The sequence below is a fragment of the Microtus oregoni genome, unplaced genomic scaffold, assembly GCF_018167655.1.
Source record: "Microtus oregoni isolate MIOR12 unplaced genomic scaffold, Mior012 000011F_ref0000422, whole genome shotgun sequence".
Classification (NCBI taxonomy): domain Eukaryota; kingdom Metazoa; phylum Chordata; class Mammalia; order Rodentia; family Cricetidae; genus Microtus; species Microtus oregoni.
This window is the reverse complement of record NW_024543070.1, coordinates 1,910,740-1,922,766: the sequence shown is the minus strand read 5'-3', so window position 1 is coordinate 1,922,766 and position 12,027 is coordinate 1,910,740. Positions and strand designations below refer to the sequence as shown.

General features: G+C 38.4%; 1 protein-coding gene and 1 non-coding gene across 12 annotated transcripts in view; one reads left to right on the top strand and one right to left on the bottom strand.

The window, feature by feature from the left end:
- LOC121453278 (casein kinase I) overlaps positions 1-12,027 on the top strand; it is an 88,695-nt gene that overhangs the window by 73,514 nt on the left and 3,154 nt on the right. For 7 of the 11 annotated variants that reach the window (XM_041659898.1, XM_041659893.1, XM_041659895.1 and 4 more), the window contains 2 exons: positions 7,773-7,879; positions 8,375-8,398. In XM_041659898.1, the coding sequence (XP_041515832.1) occupies positions 7,773-7,879; positions 8,375-8,398 (131 nt within the window). The remainder of the gene's footprint in view (positions 1-7,772; positions 7,880-8,374; positions 8,399-12,027) is intronic. The other 4 variants (XM_041659899.1, XM_041659900.1, XM_041659903.1 and 1 more) reach the window with 1 other exon arrangement.
- LOC121453723 lies at positions 11,177-11,283 on the bottom strand. The gene has a single exon (XR_005975045.1). It is a non-coding gene; the product is annotated as a U6 spliceosomal RNA (small nuclear RNA).

The window sequence follows — 12,027 nt, the reverse complement described above, 5'->3', positions numbered from 1 at the left end:
AGGTTTTCAGAGCATTCCCCAAGGATTCTCTGGATTTCATTGTTATTGTAATGTTCACCTTTTCATCTCTAATTTTATATTTTGCTCTTCTCTTTGTTTTGATTAATTTGGCTAAGGGTTTGTCAATCTTGTTTATATTTTCAAAGAAGCAACTCCTTTGTTTCATTGATACTTTGTCTCATCCTTTTAATCCCTTTTATTACTTCTTATCTCAGCTGAAGCTTCTACCCAATGGATGTTTGGTTTGTTTTCTTGATCAAGTCCTAGAAATCTTTCATGTTGTTGTCATGCTTGGCTTATCTTTTCTTCATTTATGTTTGAATGTAGTATTTCTTCAGCCTTTCTCTGTTCTTTCTCCAGCTTTACTTGGTCTGTGGTGATGTTTTCTACCATTTACCTGAGTTCCGGAGTCCCCATCACCTGTCCCCACTCATACTCTGTTCCTGCTGGCCTTCTTGAAGGTTGCTGATTTTTGTGTCTGTATATTGGATTGATTTTCTTACTGTGGATTTGACCTTCTAGGAGTCATTTGTTGCTTTTAGAAATAGATTCTGGATTCTTTGTCTGACATTTCAACTGTTTCAGTGGCTTATGGTCTCCTGGATTCACTGTGCTGCCTTGCCTTTTTGTTTGTCTTGTGACTGCTGTGTCTGCTGCTTATCTCTGCATTTGTATTTCAGGTTGTTCTTAAGGAGCAGCTCCTTTGAACTCAACCCAGTACCATTCAAAGAGTAGAAAACATACTGATGTAAGAGCAGCAGTTAAAAAATATATGTGATATAGAAATGTACTTAATATCATTAAAGCCCCCTGATGCACACTACCAGTGACCGTAGTACAGAAAATGGCAAAAATAATGTAATGTTCTGTAATATTAAGGGAAGGAAATAGAAAAAGAAGATAACAGAGGAGAAGCAGGGTTAAATAAAAGAGGAAAAGGAAGAAGAGGGAAGACTATTATGAAGAAAGTGGAAAGAAGAGCTAAAAACATTTTTAATAATGAGAAAATGTATAAAGAAACTAAACAAATGTAAGAATTATTATTAAAAATAAAAGCATAAAAGCCCTTTTTAAACACATAAAGTAAAATTAAGATACTGCTGAAAGCGTAATAAGAGGGAAATGGAGAAGCATAGAGGGAAGAAGATGGAATCTTAGAGTACCTTTGTGGGTCCTAAAGTTGGAGTCATATTTAGTGGTGTAGCCAGTTGTTAGTTGCCCATACTCTTGCAAGTATCCTGTAACTCATGTTCCCATAGGACTCCAATCCCCTCCCCCCATGCCAAAAAAGACATGAATGTAGGAGGTCTGGCTGGGAAGAGGAAGGAGATGAGCAGAAGTGGGAGGGGAACGAGAGTAATAGGAATGAATATGATTAAATACATTATATAACTGGGTAAAAATGGCATAATGAAACCTGTTTTATGTCTAATTAATATATGCTAATAATCTTTAAAAATATAAATTAAAGGAAGATAAATAGATTTTTCCCAGTTCATAAGAGCAGAAGTTTCATCAGAGGACACAACATTAAACCCAGACACAATTTGAAAGGAGAAGAAGGAATTAAAATATGGTTGTTGGGGGAGTGGAAGTAACAGGAATTGTGAAGGTTATTGCGAACTAACCTGCTTGTAGGTGGCCATTCAGTAAAAAGCTAGCTCACTTAAAAATAATGGAATTGGTGTCTTCAGGAAGAGGCATGAAGGTGGGTGGGAATCTATTGAAACTGGAGAGTCGCTTTGTTTGTTTGCTTGTTTTGTTTTTTTCTCTCTCTTCTCCCTTCTGAGTTGTGCTGAACCAGGACTGGATGAGTGTGAGGTTACCTGACAAAACTATTTTTCCTTTTAGTACCTTCTTTTCTTTATGTGGCAGGAGACTCTGTTAGCCATCTTAGCTTTGCACTTTGTGAACCACACGGATTCTTTTCTGGTCCCATCTGTTTTATCACCCTTTATTGTCTAGCTGTTCGAGTCAGAGATATCTCCGTAGTGTACTAGGGAGCTGGAGAAGCAAGCATATCATTCAGACCTACACAGCTAGACCAGTCTCCCACTGTTTGCTTGTTTATTGAGACATGTTCTCTTTTTTTTTTTTTTTGTTTTGTTTTTTCGAGACAGGGTTTCTCTGTGGCTTTGGAGCCTGTCCTGAAACTAGCTCTGTAGACCAGGCTGGTCTCGAACTCACAGAGATCCGCCTGCCTCTGCCTCCCGAGTGCTGGGATTAAAGGCGTGCGCCACCATCGCCCAGCGAGACATGGTCTCTTTATGTAACCCTGGTTGTCCTGGACTTGGATACATTGACTAGGCTGTCCTTGAACCCACAGAGAATCAGCTTGCCACTGCCTGTGCATACACCACCACACCTGGAAGTTTGTACTCTTTGAAACCTGCCCAGTATTGGGTTCTGTCATAGGTCGCAGATTTAGAGTTCTCAGTCCTTGTGGCAGTGAACCTTGTGGCAGATATGTGGTTTCAGAGGCTAGCTTATCAGCTGATGACTGGCCTGAGCTTCTTGGAATTCCCAGTAATTCTTAGGTGATAGGCAAGTTCTTAGTGATTGAGGGTAGTTTACTGGCCACCATACCCTTTGCTGCCCTAGCTGAGGTTGCTGACTCTTTAAGACTGTCTGCTGTAATTATCCCTCACTTAAAGTTGTGTTGGGTTAGTTCCAGGCTCCTCCTGGACTATGATTGCTCCTTGTTATCAGGCTCCCAGGGTAATTTAGTCTTAAACACCAGGTTGCCTCTTAAACTGATATCTGGCCTCAGCCCTCTGAGGTATGGGAAGTGGAAGAAAGGACCTCTTCTACACTGATAACTTGTTACACCAGAGGAGTCACTATCTAAACTCTGAAGTTCTTTCAAGGCTTGTGGAGACTGTGTACTTGTTCGTTGGGCAGGGTTGCTGGTTTCTTTTCGCCAAGGTCTCTGTCTCCTTGCTTAAGTTTAGATGGCACTTCTGTGCCCCTCTTTCCCTGGAGAGCTGTTCAGGGTCTCTGTCCCTCCTCCCCTGGAGAACTTTGCAGGGCCTTCCTTTTGCTGCATCTATGTTCAGTATTGGTTCTCTGATTTTGTGTTTGCAGTGTTCTTCCACTGTATGTCTTTGGAATGTAGTCTAAATTTGGTTACCTTGCCCTGTCTTCACCGTGTCACAAAGAAGCAGCTTCAGCCTATCCGCTTACCCTGGAAGCCTAAAGATTACTTTGGTAAAGACTTGATTAAAGGGAGAGAAGCATGAGTCAGAGACACAACTATGAAAAGTCTATAGCTGAAGCTGGGTGTGGTAGCTCATGCCTATAATCCCAACACTTAGGAGGCTGAAGGACGATTGCCACAACTTTAAGACCTACAGTCTGTGTTTCAGGTGTCTTTAAAAAACCAAAAAAGTCGATAGGGCGTGGTAGTGCTAATCCAAGTGCTCAGGAAGCAGAGGCAGATGGATCTCTGTGAATTCGAGGCCAGCCAGGGCTACACAGAGAGTTCCAGTACAGCCATGGCTGCTATACAGAGAAATCCGGTCTTGAAAAACCAAATTGAAAAACAAAACAAAAAAGTCTATAGCTGAATTACAGGAATGAGTAGTAGAGGTGAGAGAAATGGAAAGATTTGAAATATAATAGAAAGTAGAATTTAGTTGATCTGGGGGCTAGGAATTAGGAGCATAGTTGCCATCCCAGTTTGATGTGTTCCTACCTTGTTGATCAGGTCTCTAAAACTAGGTTTTAAAATATCCTGATCTTAACAGATGGTAGTAATCTCCATTTCCATTGTAGCTGAGCCTTTCATTGTGGTACATCTTCATTTAGCTTGCCACCACTGAAAATGGATTCTACAGTGATAGTTGGCAACTATAAGCAAAAGGAAGAAGAAAAACCTTAAAGATACTTACTAGTGTGCTGAATGACCTGATTGCTTGGGAATTTTTTACGGTTGGAAGTTTTTAATTTGAGCCTAAGGAATGATGTATTTTTGAGAATCTAGGCCAAGACAGGTATAGAATCACAAATGAACATGCACAGTCAGGTACTGCTAAGAAAAATGAAATAATGATATAAATTGTTGTAATAAGTAGTCTTATGTCTTCACGTATTTAGTGTCGGATTCAAATACAGATAATACTAACATAAAAATGATGCAAACAGAAGTATCCTGTAGTAGCAGCAAGCACACGTGGCTAAACAGAAGAGTGATTTTCACTTGCAGACAGCTCTCAGTTGTGCTTATTATGTATGTGAGCTTTCTAAAGACTTTTCTTTTCTTTTTTTTCTTTCTTTTTTTTTTTTCCGAGACAGGGTTTCTCTGTGGCTTTGGAGCCTGTCCTGGAACTAGCTCTGTAGACCAGGCTGGTCTCAAACTCACAGAGATCCGAGTGCTGGGATTAAAGGCGTGCACCACCATCGCCTGGCCCTCTAAAGACATTTCTAAAGCTAGTCTTAGTCTTCTGTATCAGGCCATTAACAATTCAGAGTTATAATGAACAAAATTGAGTGACTTATAATTCAATCTTCTCTCCATAGTTTTCTGGGGTACCGATATCTGCAAAAGAGTGTTTATGGAAGGATGTAGTTATTGTTTCTATTATGTAAATAGTTCCACACTCATTAGTTTAGGAAGTTTCCTGGTGAGTCACATTGGTATGAATCAGTATGATTCATTTATTATGATCTTCTGTTTTAATAACATTTTACCTATCCAAAGATTTGAATACTCAGAGAAATTTGCTACAATTGCTGTCTCTTTTAGTGAAAGTTAAATTGAAAATATGCCTTATTTTGATGGAAAGAATAAAAACTGCTTGTGGTGAATCATACTTGTGGTCCATGAGAAACCCATTTTACTGTGGTATCATCTTTTAAAATGACAACTATCAATTATTCTCTAGTTTCCAGAGTATGTAGTGATTTAAGTGTTTACTAGCATTGGTTCAGTAAACTCTGAAAAATATTCTTTTAACTGTATCTCACATATTAGCATGGTTTTTATTGAATATTCTTAGAGAATGCTGACATGTGTTTTAGTATTTTTGATATAGTTAATGGATAGCTGGCTATCTGATTCATTAATATTGTAAGCCTGTGGTATACACTTGGTAGCCATGCCTTTGAGAAATAAAATAGAAACCAGAAAGGGAGTAGTATAACTATTTTTTATGAATTTTTATGTGGAAAGTATTAATTTTGCTTTTGAAAATCATTGCCCATGAGCCAGACATAGTAATGCTAGCAGTAGGGAGGCAGAGACAGACTGGACGGTACAGCAGACTCCTCTCAACCCTCTTCCCATAGATCTTTGGTGACAGAGGTGCTGCTTTGTCTGAGGCCTCCTCTGTCTTATCTGACTATGAGAATGGCTTTTGGAATTGCTAGTGGGCTTTCTTCTCCTGTCCTCTGAAACTTTGCAGTGGAACTGTAGTCAATTGCTTAAAATACTAACTACTATGTGGTTGGTTTCCTTTCTCCCTCAAAGTTGGAATGTCAGAGCAGAATGTCTTAAAATGTCTTTAAGCATTATAACAGTAAATTCTAAGATACCTGATTATATTCTGAAATGCCAAACTTAAGATCATCTGTCATTTTTATAAACTTCCCTGAAAACAAGTCAGCCTGAAAAACTGATACTTCAACCTTCTAGTTTAGTCATAATTCTCGAAATGTCAGCTAAATAGACCAATTTTTTAGAATTTGATATGAATTTTTTAAAAATGTATTTGCTTAGTTGACTGATTTGGGCTTCCCTGTAGCATTGTACCTTTATTTTTCCTTTGTAACGTACCTCTTCAAACGCCGGCTGCTAGTGCTGATGGCCACCACTGCTTGATCTCTAGCTATATATACTGGCCATTCCAGCCCAACAGTTAAGTAGACACCATTTTCCATTTCATAGTTGAGGACCCCAAGATTTAGCAAGATCAAGGTATCTTTCTCATGCTTGCTTAGCTGCTAGTGGTACAGCTAGTTTTGGATATGAATCCATCTTAATATAGACTCTAGATAAGTCTGTATAGAGAGAAGAGTGATCAAGTGATGCCAACAAATACAGAAATTGTGTAGGAAAATGAGGAATGAGCAAAGCTTACAGAATACATTTTTCAGACTTAACTAGCTGTTTTCAAGGGAATTCTCAGTTTGAAAGCAAAGACAGAGTCGACCGGACGATGATCAGGCGAAAGTGAATGGGTAAACTGTAGGGATAAGGGAAGCGTGAGGTGTGGCCAGCTTTTCCAATTTAACATTAAGAGGAAAGAAAAGAATAGGGTAATTAAATGAGCGTGTAGGGTTATGGATAATTTAGGAATTTTGTTATTACAATCTTAAAAGTCTTAGAATATTATTCATGATGGTTATATTCATGTATTCCGACAAATAAGTAGAGTGTTCTGTGTCATGTTATTAGAGAGCAAGATGAGATTACTGCTCTCATGAAACATTGGTTTTTTTCTTTGTTTGCTTTTGTTTTTGTTTTTTTAAGACAAGGTTTCAGCTTTGGAGCATGTCTGGAACTAGCTTGTGTAGACCAGGCTGGCCTCATACTCAAAGAGATCCACCTACCTCTGCCTGCCAAATGCTGGGATTAAAGGTGTGCGCCACCACTGCCCAGCATGAAACAGTTTTAATAGAGGCAGATTATTAACAACAAAATAGATAAATCAGGAAATAACATCAAGACAAAACCAAAAACATATGAAGAAGCCCAGTGTGGTATGTGGCTTTAATTCTAGCACCTAGAAAGCAGAGGCATACAGGTCTCTGTAAGTTCAGGTTCCAAGATAGCCAGGGCTACATAGAGATACCATATGTTGAACATAAAAACAATTGAATGAAAATCAACACAAAAGCTTATACAAAGAGTCAAAAACAAAATGCAGCATTAAAGACTGTTTCTTCATGGAAATTTTAGGCATATGCTATCCCTAGGTGTCTGGCTAGAGTTAGAACTCTAGCCAGTGACAGTGGACAGTGCTAAGGCCTGACTTGTGTGTTAGGTAGAAGCAGCTGAGCTAACGAGGTATTAGTGAGTTAGGCAGACAGTATGGAACTGTAGCATGTGGGGTAAGGAATACAGCTTTTTATTATAAGTTAAATGAGAAGCCAAGGTTTGGGACTTTTCAGAAGGGAATTATCTCAGTGAGATTTTCTACCTCAAAAGGAGCACTCTGGTTGCTGTGTGGATAATGTATTTTACTTGTAATGCAAGTCAGAGCAGAAGACTAATTAATAGGCTTTTTGTTTGTTTGGGTTTTTTGTTTGTTTGTTTGTTTTTTTCCCTTAGGAGAAATCACATGGTTTTGGTACTGGAGTCCTAACTGGTAAAAGAGGTAGTGAGAACTCATTAGATAGGATATGTGTTTGGGGCAGTGTCCCAGAGGACCTGCTTACAGATCAGATGTGGGACTACACACTAAGCTGTATGGATGGATGGTACTGTTGTTTTTTTAAAATGGGCAGTGTGAGTTGGAGTCCCAGTGATAACAGATTACAGGAGGGGAAGTCAATCATCTGTAATGTAATGTGCCAAAGAAGATGGGCACACAAGAGGAACTGATGGAAACTTCAGTAGAGGAGGTAGTGTCTAGAGAGAAGCAGAAAGTAGAAGTTTTAAGATGGAAAGGAATTAAGTCAAAAGCACATGTTGGATGGCTTTGATCTACTAATTATTTTGTGTTTCTCATATTAACTTTCTAACTTAAATGCCTTAATCTTTACTTAGTATATAGGATTATGTGTATATGTTTGATATACATAAATATTCTTTCTCTCTCTTTATTAAACAGGTTGTAAGTTCTACAAATGGAGAGTTAAACACAGATGATCCCACAGCAGGACGATCAAATGCGCCCATCACAGCCCCTACAGAAGTAGAAGTGATGGATGAAACCAAGTATGTTTTGCTTATTTCATTATTTTTTTTTTGGTTGGTAACTTTGCATTTATGAACTTTATAGTTACATACAATTATTCCACATATTTTTTTCTGTAGGGAATAGAGCATACAAAAAATGATATAATTGATTATCTTAATCACTGTTTAAAGTGCTACTACTTTAGTGAATACTTTCTTAGTACAAAAATTGTAATTTAGTAACTGTGCTCAAATTTTCTTTTAAACTTAATAGTACATTTTTGGCTTTTAATATTAGGAACATTGCATTATGTTACTGCTGTATTTATTACTTCTCTATAAGTGTAAGTACTTGGCACTATAGGATGATGCATTTTTAATGTTACTTTATGATTAATTTTTAAGATGTAAATTATAGTGATGCTGCTTGGAAAATTAAGCATGCAGAACAATGTGACCACTTAATTATGGGATATTTTTGATGATCTCTCTTCCTCTCTCCCTTTTCTTTTCTTTTTGTTTTTCTGTGTATAGCTGCCAGAAAGTATTGAATATGTGGTGAGTTCTCAAGTGTAGGCAGGCAGAAATAGCTCCATTGACTATAATTGCAAAATTTTAGCACCATTTAATATAAACAAACAAACAAATTCTTAACTTAGAAATTATAATTGGTAAAACCGAAAATTAATTGATGACAATAACATTAGCTCTGAAAAGCAAGAAATAATTGTTGAGGAGCTGTTTTGCCTGCTGCAGCTTTCTTTTCTTTTTCTTTTTCTTTTTTCTTTTTTTTTTTTTTTTTGCTTTAAGTTACATCGTTTGGGGCACTTTTTAACTGCATAAATGATATGCCAACTGCTTGTGCTTGCGCATTTGTTTTATAACATGGGAGTTTTTATGTGTTATTTTAAGTAGAAGGCTAAGTTTTGAATTAAACTTTACATTTCCCTGTTTTCAATTTTTGAATACATATTTTCCCCCTACAGTATTACTAAAATCTTATTTCGTTTCTAACTAGTAAACATCCTCTAATGGTTCTTAATGATATTCTTCCTGGGAGAAATGGTACTTGATTTTAGTTACCTTCTGGTATTTGCCTACAGTTGCAATTCTGTGTTTAAGTGCTTCTCTTATTTTCAAGACAAAATTCGAGTCAGCTTTGCAGTGAATAAAGCTGTAAATGTTCAGTTTTAAAGCCTCTCAATCATTTTACTTGCATCCGTAAGAAACACTGATTTACTAGCTGAAAACTGAGAAAACTATATATTTTAGGTATGATGCTAAGGACAGTTATGACATAGGGTGGTTGTGTGGTACTTTTTAAGGCTTGTTTCTTTTTTCATAAAATGCTGCTAATAATATTCACCTCATAGGGAGTCGGAAAATAGTAGCTGTGGTGAGGCTCAGTTGTCTGTCACATACAGGGACTGTGTAGCTATTATCACACCTATTTATTTCCTCATCAGTCGCTGCTGGTGACCTTCTCATCTGTGCTCTTCATAGGCTGTTGCTTCTTCCATCTCTGTCCCACAGTCTTGGTTAAGCCTGGGTATCTGTGCTCACTTCCTTCCAGAGAGTTACTTTTGATCTAATCTATCCATTATCCATTTGTTCATTCAATGGTTACACTGCTGAGATTTCAGTTGCATTAGTAGATATTAGTACAAGGTAAAACTTGAAATTTGTAAAGAAGAGGATCACTTCCTGACTGAAATGTGACTTTCAAGAATGACATAATACATGGTTCACTTAGTTGTGATGCCTGTGCGCATGTGTGCAGATAGATAGGCTGGCTTTTCTCTGCAGAGGGTATGTGTGTGCAGATAGATAGGCTGGCTTTTCGCTGCAGAGGGTATGTGTGTGTGCAGATAGATAGGCTGGCTTTTCTCTGCAGAGGGTATGTGTGTGTGCAGATAGATAGGCTGGCTTTTCTCTGCAGAGGGTATGTGTGTGTGCAGATAGGCTGGCTTTTCTCTGCAGAGGGTATGTGTGTGCAGATAGATAGGCTGGCTTTTCTCTGCAGAGGGTATGTGTGTGTGCAGATAGATAGGCTGGCTTTTCTCTGCAGAGGGTATGTGTGTGTGCAGATAGATAGGCTGGCTTTTCTCTGCAGAGGGTATGTGTGTGTGCAGATAGGCTGGCTTTTCTCTGCAGAGGGTATGTGTGTGCAGATAGATAGGCTGGCTTTTCTCTGCAGAGGGTATGTGTGTGTGCAGATAGGCTGGCTTTTCTCTGCAGAGGGTATGTGTGTGCAGATAGATAGGCTGGCTTTTCTCTGCAGAGGGTATGTGTGTGTGCAGATAGATAGGCTGGCTTTTCTCTGCAGAGGGTATGTGTGTGTGCAGATAGATAGGCTGGCTTTTCTCTGCAGAGGGTATGTGTGTGTGCAGATAGGCTGGCTTTTCTCTGCAGAGGGTATGTGTGTGTGCAGATAGGCTGGCTTTTCTCGGCAGAGGGTATGTGTGTGTGCAGATAGGCTGGCTTTTCTCTGCAGAGGGTATGCATGTGTGCAGATAGGCTGGCTTTTCTCTGCAGAGGCATTGGAGGGTAAGGGTGAAGAAAGCAATGGGCTTGCTGTTCCTGAAGGGACTGTTCTCCATTCCTTGGAGGATTGTGTCCAGATTTCTTGATATGACATCAAAACCCTTCATAGCTTGCTTACTCTTACTATTTCCTGTTTCCCTCCAGCCTCAGTGTAATTCTGATGTTTTGTCTTTTACTACTGTTTCATTAATCTGCCAATTGTTTTTCTTTATACATCTCTCACATCATGATGTCTTTCTTAATGTATTGAAAATAAGACATTTTTTAACTTTAGATCCCCAGTGGTTAAAATAGAAAACCACAAAAAAATTATTAGTAAGTAATTCACTAAAGCAATTTACCATGCCCGTGAAATATATTATTATATAATACAAAGAAGTAAGGTTGAAAATTCTTCTAAGTGAAAGAGGCAGAATAATGCCATGAATTATATAGCTCCACTTACATAAACTGTGAAAAGGGCAGTGGTAAAAGTATGGCAAATTAAGTAGTGGTTGTCTTTGGCAGAGAAGAAAATGGGAGGGACTGATGATAGCAGGGTTCCTTGAAGGCATTGGTTCTCCTGTTGTGGTGACTCCCACCATAAAATTATTTTGTCACTACTTTATAAATGTAATTTTGCTACTGTTATGAATTGTAAATATCTGATATGCAGAATGAATGAGGCGGCTCTGAAGTTAGGTAGTTATGGTGTCTGTACAATTCTGTAAATAGACTATTTGTCTCTGCATTGTACACTGTATGAGGGCAAATTTTATGACACGTTATTTATATGTGTTATTTTTTTAAAAAAAAAATATGGAACGCTTCATGAATTTGCTTGTCATCCTTGCGCAGGGGCCATGCTAATCTTCTCTGTATCGTTCCAATTTTAGTATATGTGCTGCCGAAGCGAGCACTATATATGTTATTTAAAGTCATAAAATTATATGTGACTTTATTCTAGTTGAGTTGCAAGAATCCTCAGAATTTCCTGTTCTTAAAGCTCTTCATTAAAATTCTCTTTAAACAAGCCAGGCAGTGGTGGTGCACGCCTTTAATCCCAGCACTCGGGAGGCAGAGGCAGGTGGATCTCTGTGAGTTCGAGGCAGCCTGGTTGACAAAGAAAGTTGCAGGACAGCCAGAGCTGTTATACAGATAAACCCTGTCTCGAAGAACAAACAAACAAACAAACAATAAATAAGTAAATAGGAAATCCAAAGATAAGGAATTGCAGTATGGGTGTTAATTTTAAGGTAAAATATTTATTTGCCAGGAAAATACTAGTTATCATAAAAGGTATTTTTGCATATGCTCTTTAAGCCGGCGCTGGAGAGACGGGCTTCTGAAGTCCTGAGTGGGTGGTACAGGCTGGATGCAGGAATAGTCTCTACCAAAGGTGATGCTGATGAGTCATTGTAGAAGGCATAGGGAAGAACCTCAGATCCAGGCAGGAAATCATGCTTCAGTTTGATTGAGAGAAGTAATAGTGTGTAAGAAAGTGGCAACTTTTCGCTCATTTGATGGGCAGTTTCTGTAAACTCGCTATTACTAGCTTCTTCCTGGTGTGAAAAGGTAGTAGTAAGTCAAAGAATCTTTTCAAAGGAGCAGTAAATGCAGACAAAGACTGTGCTGTGAGAACAGCCTCCTTTCAGATTGAGTGC